We start from the raw sequence: 23,880 nt of genomic DNA on the forward strand, positions 1-23,880 counted from the left end.
TCAGCATCAAAAAGTGTAGAAAGAGAGGAAAATATCAAAAAAGAAAAATGAGACAAATAGAAAATGAATAACAAGAAAGCAGATTTAAACCCAACTATATGGATAATTGGAGAAGGCACTGGCACCCCACTCAGTACTCTTGCCTGGAAAATCCCATGGACAGAGGAGCTGGGTAGGCTGTAGTCCATGAGGTCGCTAAGAGTCGGACACATCTGAGTGACTTCACTTTCACTTTTCACTTTCATTCGCTGGAGAAGGAAATGGCAACCCACTCCAGTGTTCTTGCCTGGAGAATCCCAGGGACGGGGGAGCCTGGTGGGCTGCCGTCTATGGGGTCGCACACAGTTGGACACGACTGAAGTGACTTAGCAGCAGCATATGGATAATTACATTTAATGTAAATGGCTTAAAAACTTAACCAAAAAGCCGAAATTGCCAGAACTAATAAGAAATCCACTTCAAACATAAACATGTTAAAAGTGAAAAAGAGGGAATGGGATATAACTAGGAACACTGAGTAAAGGAAAGCTAGAGTGGTTATAGTAACAAGAGGTAAAGAAGACTTCACCGAAAGCACCAAAGATAAAGGACACATTTTTATAAGAATGAAGGGGTTGATTCATCAAGAAGACACAACAATCCCAAGGATGAACCCAATAAGAGAAATAGAAGAAGCATGAAGCAAAACCCAAGAGAACTAAGAAATGAAACAACATATCCACAACAGGGTTGGATACTGCAATTCTTATCCTTCAGTATGGACAGAACAAGTAGACAAAAAATAAGTAAAGATACAACCAACTTGAACTAACTGACATTTATAGAATCTTTCACCCAGTAACAAGAGTACACATTCTTTTTTAAGTGTATGTGAAACAGCCACCAAGATGCACCGTGGGTGGTGGTGTGAGATGCTCAGTTGTGTGTGACTCCTTGTGACCCCATGGACTGTAGCCCGTCAGGCTTCTCTGTCCTTGGGATTCTCCAGGCAATAATACTGGATGGGCTGCCATTCCCTTCTCTAGAGGATCTTCCCAACCCAGGGATCAAGCCCAGGTCTCCTGCTTTGCAGGCAGATTCTTTACCATCTGGGCTACAGAGAAGTCCCAAGATACACCAGTATCTCAGTAAATCAAAAAAGACTGAAGTTATATGGTCACAAAGGATTGAACAGAAATCAATATCAGGGGCTTTCCTGGTGGTCTAGTGGTTAAGAATCTGTCTGCCAATGCAGGGGCAATGAGTTCCATCACTGGTCCGGGAGGATTCAACATGCCACAGGACAACAAAGTCTGCAAGCTGCAACTACCGAAGACCGTGCACCTAGAGCCTCTGCTCTGCAACAAGAGAAGCCACATGCAATGAGAAGTCCATGCTGCAATTAGAGAACAGCCCTCACACAGCAACGAAGACCCAGGACAGCCAAAGATAAATTAAAAAAGAAAACAACCAGAAATCAATACCAGAAAGATGACTGGAAAATACCCAGATATTTGAAAATTAAATAATATACTTCTAAATAAATAAAATAATGTAAATAAATAAAATACTTCTAAATAAATAAATAAAAAGAACTTCTAAATAACAAATGGATCAGAAAAAGAACTAAATTAGAAAATATTTTAAGCTGAATAAAAATGAAAACACAACACATCAAAATTTGTGAGATACAGCTAAAGTATGCTCTGAGGGAAATCTCTAGCTTTATGTTATTGTATAAAAAAAGAAAGATCTAAAATCAATGAGCCAAGCTTCTTCCTTCAGTAGCTAGTAGAAGGAGAGCACATTAGATCTGGATCATTAGAAGGAAAGTAACTGCGTGGAAGTATTTTTTTTTTTTTTTATAAAATGAAACATGTACTAAACCATATGACCCAGCAATCCACTCAATCCCACTGAGTCCAAGGGAAATAAAAATGTTATGTCCCTGTAAATGCTTGTTCTTGGAGACGCATAGCTGCCTTATTTATAAAAGCTCCCAACCTGAAATAACCCAGATGTCCTTCAACAGGTGAATGGATAAACAAACTTTGAACCAGCCACACCTGGAATGGTACTCACCAATAAAAAGGAAAGAATGATACAACACAAGGAGGAGTCTCAAAAACAATGTTGGGTCAAAAAAGGGTACATTTTATGTAATTTCTTCTCTATGAAAGTCTCAAAAAGACACATCTAACCTGTGGCTTCAGAGAGAGGGTGTGGTTGACACAGACCCATAACAGAGGGACCAGGGTTAAGCGGGAAGAGGCACAAAAGAACATTTTTAGGTGATGAAAACGTTTCTGGTCTTGACAGTTAACAAGGATGGATAAAACTTTCAAAGCCTTATCAAAATACACACTTAAATAGAAGCATATGATTATGCATGTCATGCATAAATAGGAGTGATCCAAGATCCAGAAGGCAATGGGACTTTAGCAAACCAACACCACGGAGCATACGAGGCATCCTGAGGGCTGGACTTCTCGCGTTACAGTCTGAATAGACTGCACAGGTACTGGGCCCATGGAGGCAGGAGTGGGGCGTCACCCAGCATCTGCTAGGTTGTCAGGACAGGGCATTCCAGGGGGCTGGGCACCTGGGGGGTCGTGGAGGACACAGCATGGCTGCCTTAACAGCAGTATGTGACTTTACATTCTGTAACAGCACCGGGCTTCAATTCAATGCTTAACTCATACATATTCAATCCAGGAGCAGTCTACAGCTTCCTACACTTTTTTAATTTAAAAAATGATAGCAAGGCCTTACCAGAGAGTTGCTTGATGGCCACGGGTCTCACTTTGTAGGGAGTTCTGCAAGAGAGAAGGCAGTTCCACTGTAAGACGCCGTCAAAGACGTCCACACACATCTGGCCCAAGAGATAAGCACTTGGGCTGAATTAGAATTCACCAGCGAATTAGGTCTTTTTAAAAAAAATGAGCTTCTTTGGTGGTTCTGAGCTTCCTCATTCAGAGAAATTCTCAACACTTAAAATATATTATTTAAATGATGGACCCCCTCCGTCATGTTCATATTTGGTTAATAAAACAAGCATGTTGAATGCAGCTGGGATGGCAGAGTTGCCTTGGTCTGCCTTGACACCTGGCTGATGCAGGACGCTCTCCTACTTTGGCTTGGTTTGAACTCCTGGTGACGGCATCCCCCATGTGCACAAGGGAGGATCGGTGTCAATAACTCAGGTGAAAATGGGTTGGCACCTTGGTGATGTCACCACCAGTAATCAAGAGACCCATGGGGGCAGGGAGCAGATACTGGTGATGTCACCAGATAGAAGGTCACGGTCCCTGACATACAAGGACCTCCAGCTTTGGGGAGATGATTAAGTCAATGGGAAACAGGCAAAGAATAGGAAGAGGCAATGGTTGACAACAGTTAGCAAACATAAAGAGAGGCACCTCAACAAAGAGGCTATTTTTTTTACCCAACGGTTTAGCAAAATTCTAGAACCTGATGACAAGAGTGCTACAAAGGCATAGGGAATCAGACTCCGATGGGTATTGCTGGCGGGAGTATGGACTGCCAACACCCTGGGGAGAGCAACCGAGCTGCATGGAGTCAAATTTAAAATCCACTGTCCCATCACGCGAACCTAGGAACGAAAGTATTAACTCTTTTGATTCTCTCTTATGGCAGCGGCCCCCAACCTTTTTGGCACCGGGGACTGGTTTCATGGAAGATAGTTTTCCACGGACTGGGGTGACTTTGGGATGATTCAAGTGCATTATATTTATTGTGCACTTTACTTCTAGTATTATTACATCTGCTCCACCTCAGATCATCACGTATTAGATGCTGGAGTTTGGGCACCCCTACCTTACTGGGGTATCTTCATATGCCACTTGTTCATTCATTCAGCACATTTTTCACGGAGCGCTCAGTGTGGTTGGGTTCTGGTGACATAAGAGTGAACCAGACAAAAAGGCTTTGCCCTCAAGGACCCAATGTTCCATGGTCAAATACACCTTGAAAGGACGTGGCTGCTGCCTTTTGAATGGCTAAGAAATACTCGGGCCCCTCTCCACTAGGGGTGGATGATGCATCCGCTGAACTGTGGAAGGTCACGAGGTTGTTAAAAAGATGGAGACAGTGTGCAAGTACTGATGTGGAGGGATGCCCATGACATTTCATTAGCGAGATGTAGCAAGAGAAAGGGTCATAGACAGCCAGCCAGCTAAGCAATGGAGGAAGAAAGCTCAGAGACTGGGAGGATGCATATCAAACACCGAACCTGTGAGTGAGCTAAGTCACTTCAGTCATGTCTGACTCTGTGTGACCCCACGGACTGCAGCCCACCAGGCTCCTCTGTCCATGAGATTCTCCAGGCAGGAATACTGAAGTGGGTTGCTGTGCCCTCCTCCAGGGGATCTTTGTGATCCAGGGATCGAACCCGCATCTCTTACGTCTAACCTGCACTGGCAGGTGGGTCCTTTGCCACCAGCGTTAATTGGGGTCATACCTGTGGTTTAATGGTTTCCAGGCCACAGAGAAAAATTGTCTGCAATTTAAAATGAAGATAAAGTATAAAAATAACAGCTGTGTGGCATTATGGCTGATGGACAGACAACTCCATGAGGGTCTCAAATCCTGGCCTCCCCATGAGGGCTTCCTCCTGGAAAAGTGTGTGGAGGGGCAAGGCCCCCAGACCTCCTCATGGAAGCACCTTGCCTACAGAAAGGGCCTCTTCCTAAGACCCCTGGAAGTTGGTTATTTGGGATGTGGGTCCCTTCACTACAGAGGCTTCACAGTGATGGTATTTGGGTCCTGGCAGATCACAGAGCACCCTCCTCAGAACCCATGCAGTGTGAAGTGTGGTCCCACCTGCTGAGCTCGTGGCGGGGAGGTAGTACCACCAGCAGTCCTGGTCCTCACACCGACAGGCTGAGCAGGGTGACTCCATCTTCCCTGGCCCCTCCACCCTAGCAGGCGTCAGCCTCCTCAGCTTGCAGGCTCTGGGAGACGGAGCTCCGGGAGGCGGGGCCTCGCTGAAACCCACCCAGTGTGCGTGGAGCTGACTGTGAACCAGCTGTGGCATGCTCCCGGCTGTGTGTTGGCCCGACCCAGGAGAGGAGTGAGGGGCTGGGGTCTGGGTAAGCAAGTGAGAGGGTGGAGAGCCACAGCGAGGTGACCGTCACCATCCTCCTCTCCTCCTCCCTCCGCACCCCCTCCCCCATAAGCACTGACGCTGGGGCAGTGGGGAGAGAGAGCGAGCCTGGCCCTTCCCCTCCCTCCCCCCATCCCTGTTTCTCTTTTCTCCCCCTCCTCTGCCGCCACAAGACTGTCTCTCCTCTTCTCCCCACAGGCCTGATGCGGATGCGGGGAGGTGGTGGTGACCCAGCAGAGTAGGTGAGGGAGGTGGGTGAGGGGGAGAGGCAGAGCCGTGCATCCCAGCACACGCTGACCACGGCTGGGCCCTGCAAAATGACACTTGGCCCCTCCATCCTTAATCCTCTTGATTCTCAATGGCAGGAATGCTCTCAGAACCAGTCACGGTGCTTCCATGACGGAATAAACTCCTGCCTTGGCCCGAAAATGAGTTGCAGCTTCATTATTTCTTCCTCAACAACAGGATCAACATAAACTACTTTCCACTTGCCTTGAACTTGTATTTGTCTTTTTCTGAAATGTAACTATGTCTTTTCAAACATGTTTAGTGGGAGCCAGGATGGAATCCAGGGGGCATTTTCCCAGCTGGCACACGTGGTCACGTATGCCACCCATGCAAGCGCTCAGCCATTTCATGCAGTGGACACTTCACGTTATCACAGCTTGGCTAAGACTGGAACTAAAGGAGCGATTGTGTCACACGTGTGCTGTGCCCTCCTGGCTCTTCCCTCTCTCCACATGCCCTGCCCTGCGCCCCATCTTTCCCTGATCTATTTAAGCGCCTGTTTCTCTCCTTCAATGAGGGTCTTGAAGCATTAGTGGCAGAAACAGAAGGTGTTCTCAGGAGGCAACATGCCTATCAATGGGACACCATGGGATCCAGAATGCCCCCAGTCCAGCCACAACCTGACACTCGGTCCCTTTGAGCAGGATCTGAGCAAAGTTGGGGCGTGTCTACTTGCGTTTGCTGGTTTTTAGGAATCGGGAGGTTAGCAATCAGCTTTCTTATCATTTCCAAAAGAAAGAGGAAGCCATTCAGCCCACTATTTGATAAAAGCCCCTCTGACTTAGGTGAATATGTGCCAGGTTATTTAAATTGCTGGTCTGAAACATTTGCTAATCATTAAGGCAAGAAGTATTTTGAAGAGAGAGTCAGAAGGTCATGCAATTTGGCTTGAAACGAGCTGAAAAGATCAGTATAAGAGACGGGGCAACTGGGATCCTGGTTTCTGATTGGTATCCAGCTGATCACCATCAAGAGTCCTTGGAATTTGGAGAAAAAGCTGTGAAAACGCCCCATGAGAGCACGAACTGGGCAGAAGGCAGGTGAGGTGGACCCTCTGGTGCCCCCAGGGAGCCCCTCTTGCCAGGTGGTTCCCGAGTCTGAGGCTGGGGGGGTGGGGGCGGGGGGTGGACAGGCGCTGACCAGGCTGGCAAGGCCGAGGGGCTGCAGGGACACAGCCTGATGGGACTGTTTCGGGAACAGGCAAAACTCACCCAGCACTTTCCAAAAAGGGAAACCCTGTGTCTGGGGGACATGACCTTCTGGTCACTGTTTGGGCTAGGCCCCCTCCTGGGGTCAAGAGTAGTTTCTTAGGTTTTCCACACTTTCCTTCTCCAGAACGTCTTCCCGACCCAGGGATCGAACCTGGGCCTCCTGCACTGTAGGTGGGTTCTTGACCACTGGGCCACTGGGGAAGCCCTGGAATCACCTGGTGAGCTTTAAAAATAAATCCCTCACAAACCTGAATTTACTAGGTCCTAGTGGGGGACTGGTGATCAGTGCCTTTTTGAAGATCCCTGGTGGTTTAAACCTTTAGGCAGGGATGACGGTCACTGTTCTGCTGGGCTAGATCACACTATGCATATATAAAATGGGCAGGACAGCCCAGTGGCAGCCGGAACCGTGGGACTGGAGAGCAGGAGGCAAAGGAGCAAATGGGAGGCCTGGATGGGGGCTCGGGTGTGGAACCTTGGGAATACAGCCTCTTCAGGGCTGACAGCAAGAAAACAAACACAGACGGGGGGAAGCTGGAGGGGGAAACTCCAACAATGGAAAAGGTCTACAACCCCAAATGCAGGGAGTGGGTGAAGGCAGTAGCCAGAGATGTTCAGTGGTCAGAACAGTGATCAAGGGGGTCCCAGCCAACATCACCACCACCTGGGAACCTGCGGAAATGCCAGTTCTGGAGCCCCACCCCAGACCTAGGGAACCAGATAGAAGGGTTAGGGAGCAGGAGGGAAGGGGCTCTGCTTCAACCAGCTCCTGGGGATGCACATGAGGCTGGTGGCCTGGGGGCAACATGTAGGTCTGCAAAGAGAAAGCTGTGGGGACCAAAAATACCAGTTCCCAGCCTCTGCGCTATTGACCTTCGGGCAGGTGAGTCTGGGGTGGGGGTGGGGCTGGTCCTGGACTTGGGGACACGGAGAAGCAGCCCTGGTCTCTGTCTTCTGGGCGCTAGACACCTGTCCCCGCTGTGGCAGCCAAAACATTAGACTTCCCCCAGCATTTTCTGGGGAACAAAACTGTACCCTATTGACAAGGGCTGGCGCAAAATAAAGTGCCAAACGAGATATGATGAAGTGACAAAACAGAATAGACAACCTACAAACTGCTTTAACTAATTCAGGAAACGTGCAGCTTTGCTCCATCAGAGACCAGATCGCACGGACAGGACACTTCCCCTCTGATGACATCATTTTATCTTGTGGATGTCGGGGGTGACAGGTCACTCGTGCCTTTCCTCATGAATACAGATCTGGGTCAGGCTGGAGCTAGTGCTGCAATTTACAACAATGTTCTTAGAGTCTTTGGGGATTCAATTAGCATTCTTCCTTCCGGGGAGCCCGGAGCCGATAATCAGAGCGTAATCAGTGCCAGAGCACGTGGGAGCAGACACTCCTGATGATGAAATTAAAAATTCAGGAGAGTGATGGACACAGCAGGAGGGGGAGGGGAGGCCTGGCAGAAGCACCCAGTGCTCGGGGCAGGACAGTACCGGCCGCCCACCACTGAGCTCAGAGGACAGGGGAGGTTGTTCGAACGTTCCAGGACTTCGTACCTCCTGGGGTTTGTTACTGCCTCGGCTTTCTGCACCAAAGCCTGGCAGTTCTCACTGGCAGTCCTTGCCGGCGACTGGGCCCCCTGCACCCAGGCCCGAGTGATAACTGTCGAGTGGTGTCCAGGCACAGAGGAAGAGCAAGTGCCCATCCCCGTTTGCTCAGCTCGGACGTGCATGCACCTTGGGTCAGGGGAAACTTCAGGGCGCTTACATCGGAGGTCCCAGGGACCACAGCCCTGGAGCCTAAATATTTCCAGACTGCCATCAGGCAGCCAGGGGCCCTCCGGTGGCTGGGACATGAGAGGGTCTGCCTGGGCACACCCCCTCCTGCAGGCTAGAGCAGCTGTGTCAGGCCACCTGGATGGCTGGGTTGACCCGGGTCGCTCAGAGGGGGATGCAGTGGGCGGCAGGAGCAACAGGCAGGGGTCCCCAGGGGTACCCCATGCCCGTTCTCGCTCCTGCTCACAGCTTCACATGGAACACGGTTTGGATTCTGCCTGGCCCCACTGCAAATATAAAGTGGGGACCGCCGGGGACTCCGGCTGCTGGGCAGAGGGCCAGGCGCAAGTGGGAGGCTCTGCTCAGTCCTCATCTTCCCTTTGGCCACAGGCGGCCGGGCTGTTCTACTGATGTTCACAGATGTGTTTCCTGCCTGAGCCTCTGCCTTTCCGGCCTCTCCTGGTTCTGTTCCTCCAGGCCCCAGGCTTCCTCCCCGCACTGGGCAGAGTAGCTGGTGGGCAGCACTTGACAACTCCAGGGTCAACGCCCAGTGTCCCCAGGGGCTCTGGTCAGGGACTCTCCTGCTCTGATGGACAGGGGCCGGCTCTTAGTCACTTAGTCCTCGGCTTCCTCATCTGTAACTACCCGCTCAGAGGGCTCCTGCGGACCCTCGGCAGGGTCCCTGGCCACACTTAGAGCTGCCACTTTCCTGGAAAGTGACAAGGTATGCATAGTAACTGGCAGCCTCCTACCCAGACTCTCCCATCTTTGGTTTAAAAGCGGATTTCCCAGCATCCATACATTAAGAACACAAGCCTGGAGACCCAGCCGTGCCTGCAGAGAGCTGTCAGACATGGTGAGAAAGAGCTGATGAAGCCTGCCAGCCACTTACCGTTCTGAATTGGCAGGCATGGTGGGGTCGATGGAGACCATGGCATCATCCGTGGTCAGGAGGGAAATGGTGGTGTTCCTGGAAGACAGGAGAAGTCGTGTCTTCACCCCGATGTTGTCTCCTGGGTGCACACTTGAATCTGGGCCTCCCTTGAGGCAGGAACCTGAGCACCCGGCGGTCCTGCCCAAGGGGCTCTGAGTGGTCGGCCCCAAGACTCTGGCCCTCAGCTTGGTAACAAAGTTAAGGGTTGTGCGTGCAGTTCTAAGTGCTTGGCAGATGTGTAAGTCATTTGAAATGGGAATTGGAGACAGTCTAATTTGTTGAGTTGGGAGGCTCAATAAAACTGTGGTAGAGTAGAAATGAACATTTATATCAGCCAGTGATGAATTCAGGGTTTGCTTTTCCCTTTCATTTCCTGGGGGAGTCCATCTAAACAGGCAAAAAGCTCTCCTACTAAACAGTTTTAAGAGGATAAGTTGAATCTTCCTCTAACCTCCATCTCTGGGGGGGCCTTTCACCCAAGGTGTTGCCTTAATCACACGACTTAACTCTGGTTTTCAGTTGTGTATTTTTAAAATCTGTGCCGTGGCAGTGACACCTGAATCCCAGGGTTGTTTTAAAAAGGAATATATATTTATTTCTTAGCACACTGTTTATCAAAAGATGCCCCAAACTGTGGGCCATTTCTTGCTGCTCCAAGCTGTCACTTGCTGTTAATTTCAGGCATGTAACCTATAGCCTGACTCTCCTTTTCCCACCTGACTCTGAAAGGTCCTGACTGTCCTTCCTTCTCACCCTCCTTGACCTGGGTTGTAACTTTAAAGTTAACTGCAGGCCAAAGTTATTCCTGATTACTCTCTATAGTCAGAAAGTGAGGACAGAAAATTCACTTGCTAGAACAAACTGCTGATTGTGGTTCTTGAGGGTAGGTTTCTGGTCTTTTCAACTTACTTCTGACATCAGTTTTTTCTTAAACATTGAACTGGATCCCTGGGTCATTTGGTGCTGGGGGACTACAGCCTAAACACTACCACCCTTCTTTATCCTTTCTCCCAAAACAAAGAAATAAATGAAAGAAAGAAAAAAAAAAAAGAAACTTTTAAAACAGCAGTTTCTGCCTAACCTCGCCCAATGGCTCACTCCACTAACACAGCTATGGTTGCTGCTGGGCAGCCGACAGCGCTGGCTGAAACCTCCAGGGACTCATCCATTGATTTGAAAGGTCCCATGCGCAGGGTGCAAGATGAGTCCATCAACCCTTCCAGGCCTCCCATCCCCTAGACTCGGCCACTCGGCCTCCCAGGTACCTGCCCCTCCAGATGAATTTAAAGGCAACCCACTGGTGGGGTGACTCTGAGTTACTCACCGAGGCAGGCCGGTAGCGATGCAGAACAGGTCCATAATATCACTGGAGTTGCAATACTTGCTAAAGACCACCTGCAAAACAGAAGCACACAGCTGTGAGGGGCGGGCAGGAGTGGGGCAGCTGGTTTCCATGGTGATGCCAGATTCCAGGGGGTTCTCTCTGCTCCCGACCTGCAGGTTAATTTTACAAAGAAAAAACCAAAATCACCGTGGGCTCTGGAATGCTACCTGCACATCTCATTGAGATGACTTATACAAGCTGAGAAAAACATGACTCTCTTGTTTGCTGCGGAGTTGTGAGAAACAATCCTGTCACCCAGGTAAACACACTTGCACGTGACATGCTGCCCTGTTCCCCGCTGGTGATGTTTGATGTACCGCCCACAACCTCGGCTTAATGATACCCCATCTTGCAGGGTGGGTGCGGGAAGCTCCAACGACCTCTGGGGCCATTATGTGAAAAAACAATTTTAAGGACATTAGCTTAAAAATAAAAGATTGCCTTTTAGGATTAGGGGACTGGGGCTGCAGGACTAAATCAGACAGGGAATCACAATGAGAAAGGATGTGGTTAGAACCATGGGTCCACACAGGGAACAAATTTCATGCAATGCAATTCAGCACCCAGCCTGGGTGTCCCCGCTGGACAGAAGAGAAACACATTCACACCGGCACCTTTTGTCTGAGGGGTCTCAACTGTGAGTGTGGGCTCCAGAATCGCTCCCTGGGAGAGGGGGCTTCAAGTACAGTCCACGGTTGTTCTCCAAGGCTGGACGGTGCACGGACAGTCCCCGCCAAGGCTCCTGTTTTCATCACAATAGCTGTTTTCCTTCAAGTTCTCCCTGGGAATGGCTGTAAGGCCCCTCTGCTCACCAGCAGGAGTCTGAACATGGGCAGGCCAAGCTGAACAGAGTGGGGATTTTTCAGTGCCCAGAGCACCGTTTTGTTTTTTTTTTTTCCCAGCCAGATCAATCTGCATCATTTTTAAATTGGAAACAGTGAAATAGAGCAAGTAGATATTTTCCCCACAAACGTGGCCGTTCCCTGACTACCACAGCTCCTGTGTGCCACTGGCCTGGCAACGCTGAGACAAAGCCAGCACCCCCATCCAGGCTGCCCACTCCAGCCCCACCCCAGGCGGTGTCTGCACTCCCCAGTGACGGGGCCATTGATGGGCACGTCCACCCGGCACCCACCATCCTGGCTCAGTGCAGCTCCACCAGGACCCCCGCAGCCCTCTTGCATTGGCCCTGCAGGCTCCCGCCCCAGCACCCTGCCTCCATTTCTAGCACTCAGGCCTGCTGGTCTGTGCAGAAGCCTTTGCTGCCCTGCGCGTCCATGGTAGAAGGAAGGTCCACCACCCCGCTGGGCTCCTGAGGTTCTGGAGTATGTCCCTGGAGCCTGTGTCCTTGCCAAGCTCTCAGCCCCCCTTCGCTCTAGTCCACGGGCACCCCTCCCTGCCCTCCTTGCTTCCAGGGCCCCGCTTCCCAGGGAGGGGCTCTCTTCCCCTCTCTTCCTCCCAGCCATCAGGACTGGGCGCAGCTCCTCCACAGGGCCTCCCAGCTCCACTGACAGCACGGTCTTGCCTTCATCCACCGCGTTCTCATGACCGCACACCTCCAGGGCCCCCGCACAGGCCCCTGGTTCACGCCTCGGCTTCCAGGGCTGCGCCCGTGCGGGGTGAGGTGTGGAGTCCGGCCATCCCACCACTGACGAGGGGCCATTTCTGACTTTCCCGTTTGAACCTTTCTGAAGTTCATGTCCATCTGGTGCAGACTGACTTTGTGGGTTTTCTCCAGACACCAGTAAAGGGCAGTGGTGGGCGGGGGCGGACGGTAAGTCAGCTTTGTCTGTGAACATTCGATTTGCCCGAAGATTCCAGAAAGGGGCGAGGTGGCTTGCAGGTCATGACCAGATGCTGGTCAGGAGTGGAGCGTGGCTCCAGGAAGTCACTGCTGAGCAGGCCCTCCCCAGGGAGGGAGGTGGGAAGACAGACCCAGAGCCTGAAATATCCGGGGGGCCTCGACAAGAAGTGAGTTTGCCCAACTTTATAAGCATCGCTGATGAAATCTAGAGGAGAGTCTTTTGTGATGGTTTCCTAGCCTCGGGATAGCAAATAATAGAAGCTGTAAAAAGTCCAATTATGAAGCCTTCCAGCAAAACAAGTCCAGGAGGGCCCACAGGGCACATTGCCATTCTCGCTGCCCCTTGTGACTGATTCAGCTCAACCCAGGGAGGGAGGCCAGCCTCCTCCTGTGTCCAGAACAGGCTTAGAGATTATTTTTGACACCAGGCTGGGGGGTGGGGGGCTAGAAGGAAATCAGGAATAAGCAGAAAAGACTGCATTGAGTGTCTTCCATTGCAATGGAAAACCATGCTGTGTCCATCTGTAAATCCATTTCAGCATGCCTCTACTGTACAGAAATGCCTGGTTCTTTGATTTCTCTTTTGAACCAGTTGTGACATCTTACCAGTTTCCTCCTTCAGCTAAGACGTTTGGGTAAAATTCTTTGATGTGTGGCCACTTTACATGTGTGTCTGATCAGGCTTTCACCTTATTATTAATAGTTGAGAAGCCTTTAGTGGGGACAACACATGTGAGAAGCTAGGGGTGGAACATCACATGAACCTTAACATCAGCATCATGTGAATCTAACGTGGGATGTGCCCAAGCAGCCCTGCTCTTTGCCAGGTGCCAGAAGAAGCTTCTGGCCTAGATGGGTTGTTCCTGGCGTGGGAAAGCAGCCCGTGCCCCACAAATGCGTGGTTGGCGTGGGAAGATCCCCCAGGCAGCCTGGTCAGGAGGGCACAAGGCTCTCTGTTCCCACGCTGAATCATTCTGCAAATCCTTTATCCTCGATCCAGAAATAAACAGCAGTTAAAAAAAAGAAAAGTGTTGGTGAAATGAAACTTATAAGTGAGATGCGGAGACAGCAAGATTAACAGAGGAATAAAGATTTTATATTGCCATCCAACTAGAGGCAGAACTGGCTGCCGTTCATCAGTAAGCACGACGGATCACCCCAACCCTTTCCCGGGGTTTGACTGGCAGCTCCGCAGTATGAACACAAGACAAGAGAAAAAAATGAGAACTCCGAGGCCTCTCGTCTGCAGAACGCTGATCGTTCCTTGTATTCAGCTGGGACCTGTGAAGGTCACGGGGAACTCTGGTGCTGGAACCCACTAGTTGCCTGCAGAGTCAGAAAACGGACACTCAGGGAGCGCCAACCACCTGCCAAGCCCCGTTCCAAAGGGCCCCCATGGGAAGCAGCGCAGAGCTGGACAAGGCTCCCTCGGGCCCAGCCGGCACGTGGTCAGGGAGCCAGGACCACGGCCCAGGCCTTCGTCTGTCCAGTGCACATGTGTGACCCAAACACACGCTCTTTGTGTGTGTGTGTGTGTGTGTGTGTGTGTGTGTGTGTAATCACTCAGTCGTGTCGGACTCTTTGCGACCCCAGACTGTAGCCTGCCAGGCTCCTCTGTCCATGGGATTCTCCAGGCAAGAATACTGGAGTGGGTTGCCAATTCCTCCTCCAGGGGATCTTTCTGACTTTACTAAGCAATTCGGAGCTGGTGGCCATTGGGGTGAGCCCCAGGGTCACGGGAGCCAGGACGACCACACCTGCCCCCCACGAGATCACTGCGGGAATGGCCCTGGAGAAGAGAAGGGAGGGAGGCCAGATCACAGGGGGCGGGGGGAGGGGCAGGAGAGCCCAGCGTCTTGACTTGGCACCAGCACGGTTCTGATCTTGGTACCAACAGCACCTCCACCAACACATTTAGAAACCGGGGCTGGAAACTGTGTGACAGATGGTCAGAGCGCTGCCAACCCACGTCCAGGTGGCCTCGGGGTTAAAGAGGCGGGACGGAAGTTTCTAAAGGCTTGGGGGTGACTTCCTGTTCATTCTGAGTCTGGAGATCTCCTCCAGGGATGGGATCCTATTGTGCTTTCCTCTCTCTACCCTGGGAGACCCTCTTCAGAGGTTCATGGAGGGGAGGATGCAGAAAGTGGCCCCCGAGTTCCCGTGTTTCAGCCAGACACTGCTGTCCATGTGTCGAAAAGCAGGTGGACGGATGGTGTCCAAGCCCCCAGGCAGCTTAGATAATCGAGGTTCTGGTTTCAAGGTTAGGAGGATGGAGATTTGATCATTGCCCAGCAGGGCTCCTGACGGGCATTCTGTGGTCTTCCTGCAAACAAGCCAGAAGGGAGAGGTTTCACGTTCCTCGGGAGAGGTTCCAACCAGGACTTCTTGCCGGGAGACACGGCTCTGTGTTTCAGCACTAGAACACTGTACAGGAGTGGGGACCCGTGTGAATACAGAGTGGCTGAGATGATCCGGAGTGGAAACAGATTCTGATGGGGTGGCAGGGAACCAGGACTCAGGTTGCCCAGCAGTGGGGAGGGGTGGGACTCTAGGCTTCAGAGGGAGCTGCACAGGCCCTGAGGTTCACCCGCAGATGGGGGCAGCCCCACCCGTGCTTGCTGGACCCGTTCCAACAGGGAGGGTCTTCCACCTCCTGAGAGGGCCCTGCGTCCACTTCCCCACCTTGGCTCATGGAAGCTTCCAGGGCTCCCCTGAGTCTGCCTCTCCATTCAGGCTGTGATCTGGCTCACCTGCTGTGTTTGCATGTGTGTGTGTGTGCGTGTGTGTGAATCTGAAGGGTGCAGAATGAAGCCCAAAGTGTCCTATTTTTTGGGCTTCCCTGGTGGCTCAGCGGTAAAGAATCTGCCTGTCAATGCAGGAGACACAGGAGACGTGGGTTCGATCCCTGGATCAGGAAGATCTCCCAGAGAAGGGAATGGCAACCCACTCCAGTATTCTTGCCTGGAGAATCCCATGAACACAAGAGCCTGGTGGGCTACAGTCCATGGGGCCACAAAGAGCCAGACGTGACTGAGTGACTCAACAGCAGCGGCAGCAGTCCTATTTTCCAGTTTGGAGTGGCTGGTGCGGTGAGACACCTCTGGTGACCAGCCCATCAGTTCAGCAATGGACTCTGTTGTGGGGAAACTGCCTGGACTGTGACATGCAGGGTTTTACGAAGCTCAGGCTCTGTCCCCTGGGGCTCTGACTCTACTCCCTGCCCCCGTCTGTGCATCCGTGACCGTGGTACATGGCTGGCCAGCCCCATGACAGTCGTGGCTGCTATGAAAAGATGCTGTGTTCCGTCTTTGCCAGTGTCAGCTCTGATTTTTGCAGTATGCACTTGAGGGTTATGGCCCCGACACACACAACTTGAAATCCCCATGTGAATTCACACAGGTGAACTTCTTAAAAGAAAGTTTCCCCAAATGCTGGTATTAATGTCCATGACCTGCTCTCCTCTGTCTTTCTGCTTCCCCCTCTTTAAGGTGGTGGATGGAGGAGTCCAGGGCTGGCTCCCAGCAGTCCAGGCACAGAACGAGCCTGGCGGCAGTGGCTGGGGCGTTCAAACACATCAAAGATCGGGTGTAGCATCCTTCCATTTGGGCTCCACAGGTGAAAATGACTTGTCATGGTCCCTGCCCCATTTACTCTGGCCATTTCAGCATCGACTCAGCCCAAATGTGGCTGCCAAGGACGCTATTTCCCTTCTGAGTAACTGGGAGCAGTAACACGGGAGGGTCAGTGGTTAAGAGAGCAGAGCAACCTAGAAAGCAGAGAGGCAGCCAAGACAACCTCTAAGCACCCTCAGGGGCTGCGATGCTCGCCCTTCCACATCTTGGTGCCCTGAGAGTGGTTTCCTAACTCTATCCGAGGCACTTCCTTGCAGCTGCTGAGAACATTTTTTGCTGGGTTTGTCAAACTCTAGTTTGGGTTGGCTTAAAGTCAGTGACCACTGGAAGCTGTGGGTTTCTCACTCGACATTTGTGGCTCCATGCTGTGAAATGCTCCCAGTCCTGGACAAATGAGATAACCAAGTGGCAATTTAGGTTTAGGCTGAGTTTTGCAGTCTGGGAAAGCCAAAACCCACCGCGATCACAAAAGAAAAGTTCAGTGTGTGGATGTTGGGCAGGCAGGATGAGGGCTGGTCGGAGGCCTCCCGAGAGAGTAGTGCGTCCCTGGGAATTCTCTCTGCGAGGCCGGCTAAAGTTTTTTTCTTGAGAGAGACATCTCACAGGGCTCATAAACCAGGATGGCATTACTTCCCTTTCAAAGTCATTAAACATTATCTGTGTCAGGTAAGTTGTGCTTTTGGGGTTGGTTGTAAAACATGCCATTACGTTCATTGTCTTGCTGTGACGCTCACGCTGAATGTGAAATTTTTTATCGACTGCCTTAGCAACAAATTTCACAGAGCGTCTTTGAACTTGGAGTAACGAATCTTGAGCAAAATCTTCCTAATTATAATTCTTGTGCAGTTTTTTTCCCCCCTGAAGTGATTTTAAATGGCTGCAGCTGAAGAAGAGAGTGGTTGGGGTGGGGAGGTCTGCAGACACCAGGATGTGAGGTCCTGAAGGAGGCAGGGGAGAAAGGCAGGTTGTCCTTCACGAGGGCACATGGTGAGCTCTGCTGCTCCAGGTGGTTCCTAGCTCTGCTTCCTCCTCTGCTGATCGGACCTGGAGGTTCTTCCAGCGATGTTCACTCTGGCCCCCTCCTTGCTCCATCCACGTGGACTATGGATCTCAGCCCCCAGCATCTTAAATCTAACACTTCACCACAGCTGTATTTACTCTTGTAACTTGATGATGATGAATTATGCATGTCCCATTGACATCAGAAATCTCCACCCAACCAAACGAGGGTACTGACTTCTAAAAATAGCCACACTGGCCTCCAAGAAATGGAAGGAAAATCATCACACTGGCAAGAACGACAAAGGAATAGAGAGCCCAAATGTGGAAGCAACCCAGATGCCCTTCAACGGGTGAATGTTAAATAAACTCTGGTCCATCCGCACTGTGGATGAATTACTGATTTAGACAGCTGAGATGGATCCCAAGGGATGTATGCTATGTGAATAAAAGTTAACCCCCAAAGCTTACATACTGGATGGCTCCACTCATATGACATTTCTGCTATGACAAAGTTACAGAGAACAGACAGTGCTGGGGTGGGGTAGGGGTGGGGGTGGAGGAAGGAGGTAGGTGTGGTCATGAAAGGGCTGGACTGTCTTCTGCCGTGACTGCTGGAGGATACCAGCCCCTACGCATGTGATTAAATTGTACAACTCCAAACACGCCCTCAAATGAGCACAAGAAAATGAGGAAGTCTGAATAAGGCGGGGGACTGTCCCACTGTAATATCCTGGCCATGACCCCAGACTGTAACTTTGCAGGACGTCACACTGGGGGGAACAGGGCGAAGGGCACGCAGATCCCACCGTGGTATCGCTTACAACTACACGCTAATCTTCACGTTTCCCCAAGGGCTTATGGGAATAAAGTGAGGACACCAGCTCTGGCTGGGGGTGGAGAGAGGGACACCCTTTGAGGAATGTGTGCCCAGGTAGCCCTGCTGGGAAGAACTGTGGCCACATGTGTGCCCTCTGACCCAGAATCCTGTTTACAGAAACAGATTTTAATCTAAGTTTTAATTGTAATCTAAAACTAACAGCAAACTTTAATAATAATAAAAGCATTTATGTGGACATCCCTGGTGGTCTGGTAATTAAGACTCCACACTTCCAATGCTGGGGCCATGGGTTTGATCCCTAGTCCGGGAACTAAGATCCCACATGCTGTGCTGTGTGGCAAAAAAAAAAAAAAAAAAACATTTATGAAATGCTAGACAGTGTTCTAGTCACTTCCCAGGCTTGGGTCCAAACCACTGCCCTGCACAGGCCCTTCACAAGCAAAGAGCTAGTGGAGGTGTTCGTTTTGTGTTCATTACTGCCGAGAAATGGAATGAAGCTAAACGTCTCAAAACAACAAAAAGGCTGCATCTTAACTAAGTCTCTAGGATGGAACATTATGTAGGCATTAAGATCATGATTTTGAACACTGCTGCTTCTGTCATGCTGAGTGACAATGATCAAAAGAAAAAATTATGTTAAAGAAGATGATCCTGTCTCTCTCCATCTTGCTGAAAACACCAGCAGGAGAGGTCCTGAAATGTTTGCAGCAGTTTCTCCTGTCTGGTTCTTTTCTTTTTTATACTGCTCTGTAGTTTTCAAATATTCTACAATGAATACATGGGGCTTTTGTAACCAAAAGTGATCTAGATCCAGAAGCTTGATGTTAACAATCGATAACAGAACTGGCTTATGAATATTCTCTCCTAACAGCAGGCTGCGCTGCATTTACATAAGAATCTTGGGAGAGGGGAAAAAAAGGTCTTTACCATTTTTATTTGGAAAGAATACTCTTTGGCTTTAAGCCAAGAGGATGAGAAAATTAAATGACAGTTAGCCAGAGGACAAAATTCAGAATTTAAATAGCATTTGGCAAGGAAAGGGGGGGTGGGGGGGGGGCTGCTGTGTGAGCCGGGAGCACTGGAGAGAACCAGAAGGTGGGGAGAGGCAGGGACCCTGTGGGTGAGGGGACAGGGTGGGGAGGATGAGGCCGGGCGCCTCCCGGGATAGACAAGGAAGCAGGTCCCAGGGTTCTGTGCCAGCTGCAGGGACGCAGGCTGAGATGGGGCTGGAGGGACTGACCACGACCCCTGGGGGACCCGAGGCTATGCAGACAGAAGGGGCTGCAGAGAAGGTGGTCCCCACCACCCCCACCACCACTCCCCACTAGTTCCAGTTGAGACTTGCCGCCCACACAGCGGGACTTCCTGGTGAAGAATTTCTACAGCGTCAGAACCTAATCTAATGCCCATCACACCCATGTGTCTTCCAGACCCCACTCAAGTGAGGTTTTCGGTCACCAGGATGGGAGTAGGTGGAGTCCTCCTAGGGGCTGCAGGGAGCCTGGGCGGATCCCCCAGGGGTCCAGACCAGCAGGTGGGGCAAGACCATCTCCGGGGGAGCTATGCCCCAAATTTGGGAAAGGGGTCTGATTGGCCAGCACTGCGTCCAGGTTTCCTTCCTTTAAGTAGGTCTATGTAAACTCCTTTAGACACTAATTATAAAGCAACTGCGTGTGTGTGTGAACCGTGAACTTCCAGATGTTCAAGCTGGATTTAGAAAAGGCAGAGGAACCAGAGATCAAATTGCCAGCATCTGCTGGATCATCGAAAAAGCAAGCGACTTACAGAAAAACATCTACTTTTGCTTTATTGACTACGCCAAAGCCTTTGCTGTGTGGATCACAACAAACTGTGGAAAATTCTGAGATGGGAATACCAGACCATGACCTGTCTCCTGAGAAATCTGTATGCAGGTCAAGAAGCAACAGTTAGAACTGGACATGGAACAACAGATCGGTTCCAAATAGGGAAAGGAGTACGTCAAGGCTGTATATTGTCACCCTGCTTATTTAACTTATACGCAGAGTGAGCGAAAGTGAAAGTCACGCAGTCATGTCTGACTCTTTGCGACCCCATGGACTATACAGTCCATGGAATTCTCCAGGCCAGAATACTGGAGTGGGTAGCATTTCCCTTCTCCAGGGAATCTTCCCAACATAGGGATCGAACCCAGGTCTCCAGCATTGCAGGCAGATTTTTTACCAGCTGAGCCACAAGGGAAGCCCTATATGCAGAGTATATCATGCAAAATGCCAGGCTGGATGAAGCACAAGCTGGAATCAAGATTGCTAGGAGAAATATCAATAACCTTAGATATGCAGATGACACCACCCTGAAGACAGAAAGTGAAGAAGAACTAAAGAGCCTTTTGATGAAAGTGAAAGAGGAGAGTGAAAAAGTTGCCTTAAAACTCAACATTCAGAAAACTAAGATCATGGCATCCGGTCCCATCACTTCATGGCAAATAGATGGGGAAACAATGGAAACAGTGACAGACTATTTTTTGGGGCTCCAAAATTACAGCAGATGGTGACTGCAGCCACGAAATTAAAGACACTTGCTCCTTGGAAGAAAAGCTATGACCAACCTAGACAGCATATTGAAAAGCAGAGAGATTATTTTATCAACAAAGGTCCATCTAGTCAAAACTATGGTTTTTTCAGTAGTCACGTATGGATGTGAGAGTTGGACCATAAAGAAAGCTGAGCACCAAAGAATTGATGCTTTTGAATTGTATTGTTGGAGACCACTCTTGAGAGTCCCTTGGACTGAAAAGAGACCCAACCAGTCAATCCTAAAGGAAATCAGTCCTGAATACTCACTGGAAGGATTGATGCTGAAGCTGAAACTCCAATACTTTGGCCACCTGATGTGAAGAACCAACTCATTGGAAAAGACCCTGATGCTGGGATGGATTGAAGGTGGGAGGAAAAGGGGACGACAGAGGATGAGATGGTTGGATGGCATCACTGATGCGATGGACATGAGTTTGAGCAAGCTCCTAGTTGGCGATGGACAGGGAACCCTCGTGTGCTGCAGTACCTGGGGTTGTAAAGAGTCAGACACAACTAAGTGACTGAACTGAATTTTGTGTGTGTGTGTGTGTGTGTGTGTGTGTGTGTATTAGTAGCTCAGTTGTGTTCAGCTCTTTGCAATCCCATGGATGTAGCCCATATCCTCCTCTGTCCATGGGATTTTGCAGGCAAGAATACTGGAATGGGTTGCCATTCCCTTCTCCAGCGGATCTTCCTGACCCAGGGACTGAACTCTGGTCTCCTGCATTGTGATGGATTTTTTACCATTTGAGCCATTACGGAAGCCCCTCTAAAACAAGTTACTCAGCTGTAATAACTTAAATATCAACACTTCTGGGGAGGGAGATGTCATTCTAGGTGTCAGGTTCACACAGTCAGCACCCGTGAGGCTGCCCATGACTGCTGTCCTGAGACCCTAGTGGCTCGGATCTACATGCCTCCTGGCCGGTGAGCTGTAGGGCCTCCCTGCTGGGGTTTTCAGGCCTGTCCATGGCCGCAGGATGGCTCCTCATGCAGCCTTCTGGGGGTCAATGAAATGAGCTGAAGCTCACTGGTGCTGCCGCCAATGTAAGCCTGCGGCTGCCAGCCTGAACCCCAATTCCAAACTCAGTGCTCACACAAGGAACCCTTCTATTCCCAGTAATTCTCCAGTGGGGGCTGTACATTTGAATTATCAGAATAAATGAGTACTAATACAGTCATTTAACTGTTTGTGTAAGCTTTATATTGTAGGACTTTATGTAAAATTTTTGAGAGAAAAACAGTTCTGTTGCTAAAGTTATACAAATCACTGACCGTTGGCCATCAGAGCAGAGGGGGCACCTGAGAGCAAGGACAGTGAGTGACTGCCCTTAGCTGACTCCCTCTGACCGAGTGGGCCCTGGATCGGCTACAGCCCCTGAGGTTCCCACAGTCTCACATCCCAGGATCACCCTGAGCTGGTGCCAGGGTCGCACACTGCTCCAGTCACATGCAGAGCAGAGGGGTGGATGGGGAGGAGTCAGAGAAGTGACTTCAGGCCCAGCTTCTCCTTTTCCAGCTTGAGCCAGGGCAGGATTCTTAATCTTGAGGCTCTGACTCTTCCCCTGCAGAGTGATCATTGTCATACCAGGGTGAAGCCTTCATCATGACATACAGAGGGCCCGGTACATAGTAAGTGCTCTGCTAAGTGGCAGCTATGATTACAGGAGGGCCCCCTGAAATTCACGGATATCTTCCCTGGAGATGGAGAGGCACCCCCCTGACCATATCAAGGCCACGTTCACAAGCAAGAGGCACCGAGGACTCACAGCCTTGACATCAACACGTCAGCATCTCTGGGTGGTTTCACATGTTGGGACATCGGTGCCCAAGCAGCCTCCTGCGTCAACATGCTGAGGCCAAACTCTGCATCTGCTGGTTTTAGGTTAACAGCACTAAGGATACCAATTCCACCAGCAGCTCCACCATCACCACGATCACCTCTGGCATCACCACCATGACTGCCAGAACCACCACCACTGCCATCACCTCCACCATCACCAACCCCCATCCCCACCGTGACCACCACCATCCCTTACTCCATCATCACCATCACCACCACCATCCCCACCATGACTACCACCATCCCCTACTCCATCATCACCATCCCCACCACCATCCCCACCATGACTACCACCATCCCCTACTTCATCATCACCATCCCCACCACCATCCCCACCATGACTACCACCATGCCCTACTCCATCATCACCATCACCACCACCATCCCCACTGTGACTACCACCATCCCTTACTCCATCATCACCATCACCACCACCACCTCCTCCTCCTTGACGTCCACTGTCACCACCACCATCCCCATCATGACTACCACCATCCCTTACTCCATCATTACCACCACCAGCCCCACCATGACTACCACCATCCTCTACTCCATCATCACCATCACCACCACCACCATGACTACCACCATCCCTTACTTATTCGTCACCACCACCATCCCCATCATGACTACCACCATCCCTTACTCCATCATTACCACCACCATCCCCACCATGACTACCACCATCCCCTACTCCATCATCACCATCACCACCACCATCATCCCTACCGTGACTACCACCATCCTCACCATGACTACCACCATCCCCTACTCCATCATCACCATCACCACCACCATCATCCCTACCGTGACTACCACCATCCTCACCATGACTACCACCATCCCCTACTCCATCATCACCATCACCACCATCATCCCCACTGTGACTACCACCATCCCTTACTCCATCATCACCATCACCACCACCACCTCCTCCTCCTTTACGTCCACTGTCACCACCACCATCCCCACCATGACTACCACCATCCCCTACTCCATCATTACCACCACCATCCCCACCGTGACTACCACCATCCCCTACTCCATCATTACCACCACCATCCCCACCATGACTACCACCATCCCCTACTCCATCATTACCACCACCATCCCCACCATGACTACCACCATCCCCTACTCCATCATTACCACCACCATCCCCATCATGACTACCACCATCCCTTACTCCATCATTACCACCACCAGCCCCACCATGACTACCACCATCCTCTACTCCATCATCACCATCACCACCACCACTGTGACTACCACCATCCCTTACTTATTCGTCACCACCACCATCCCCATCATGACTACCACCATCCCTTACTTATTCGTCACCACCACCATCCCCATCATGACTACCACCATCCCTTACTCCATCATTACTACCACCATCCCCACCATGACTACCACCATCCCCTACTCCATCATCACCATCACCACCACCATCATCCCTACCGTGACTACCACCATCCCCACCATGACTACCACCATCCTC

At 50.7% G+C, this 23,880-nt stretch overlaps 1 protein-coding gene across 8 annotated transcripts in view; it reads right to left on the reverse strand.

The window, feature by feature from the left end:
* PDE9A (phosphodiesterase 9A) overlaps window positions 1–23,880 on the reverse strand; it is a 106,598-nt gene that overhangs the window by 64,278 nt on the left and 18,440 nt on the right. For 7 of the 8 annotated variants that reach the window (XM_061167517.1, XM_061167515.1, XM_061167514.1 and 4 more), the window contains exons 2-4: window positions 10,646–10,716; window positions 9,280–9,357; window positions 2,752–2,795 (exon numbers count right to left, since the gene is read on the reverse strand). In XM_061167517.1, the coding sequence (XP_061023500.1) occupies window positions 2,752–2,795; window positions 9,280–9,357; window positions 10,646–10,716 (193 nt within the window). Of the gene's footprint in view, window positions 1–2,751; window positions 2,796–9,279; window positions 9,358–10,645; window positions 10,717–23,880 lie in introns of those variants that run through there. The other variant, XM_061167522.1, reaches the window with a different exon arrangement.

Source organism: Dama dama, chromosome 19 (genome assembly GCF_033118175.1).
Source record: "Dama dama isolate Ldn47 chromosome 19, ASM3311817v1, whole genome shotgun sequence".
NCBI classification, from domain to species: Eukaryota; Metazoa; Chordata; class Mammalia; order Artiodactyla; family Cervidae; genus Dama; species Dama dama.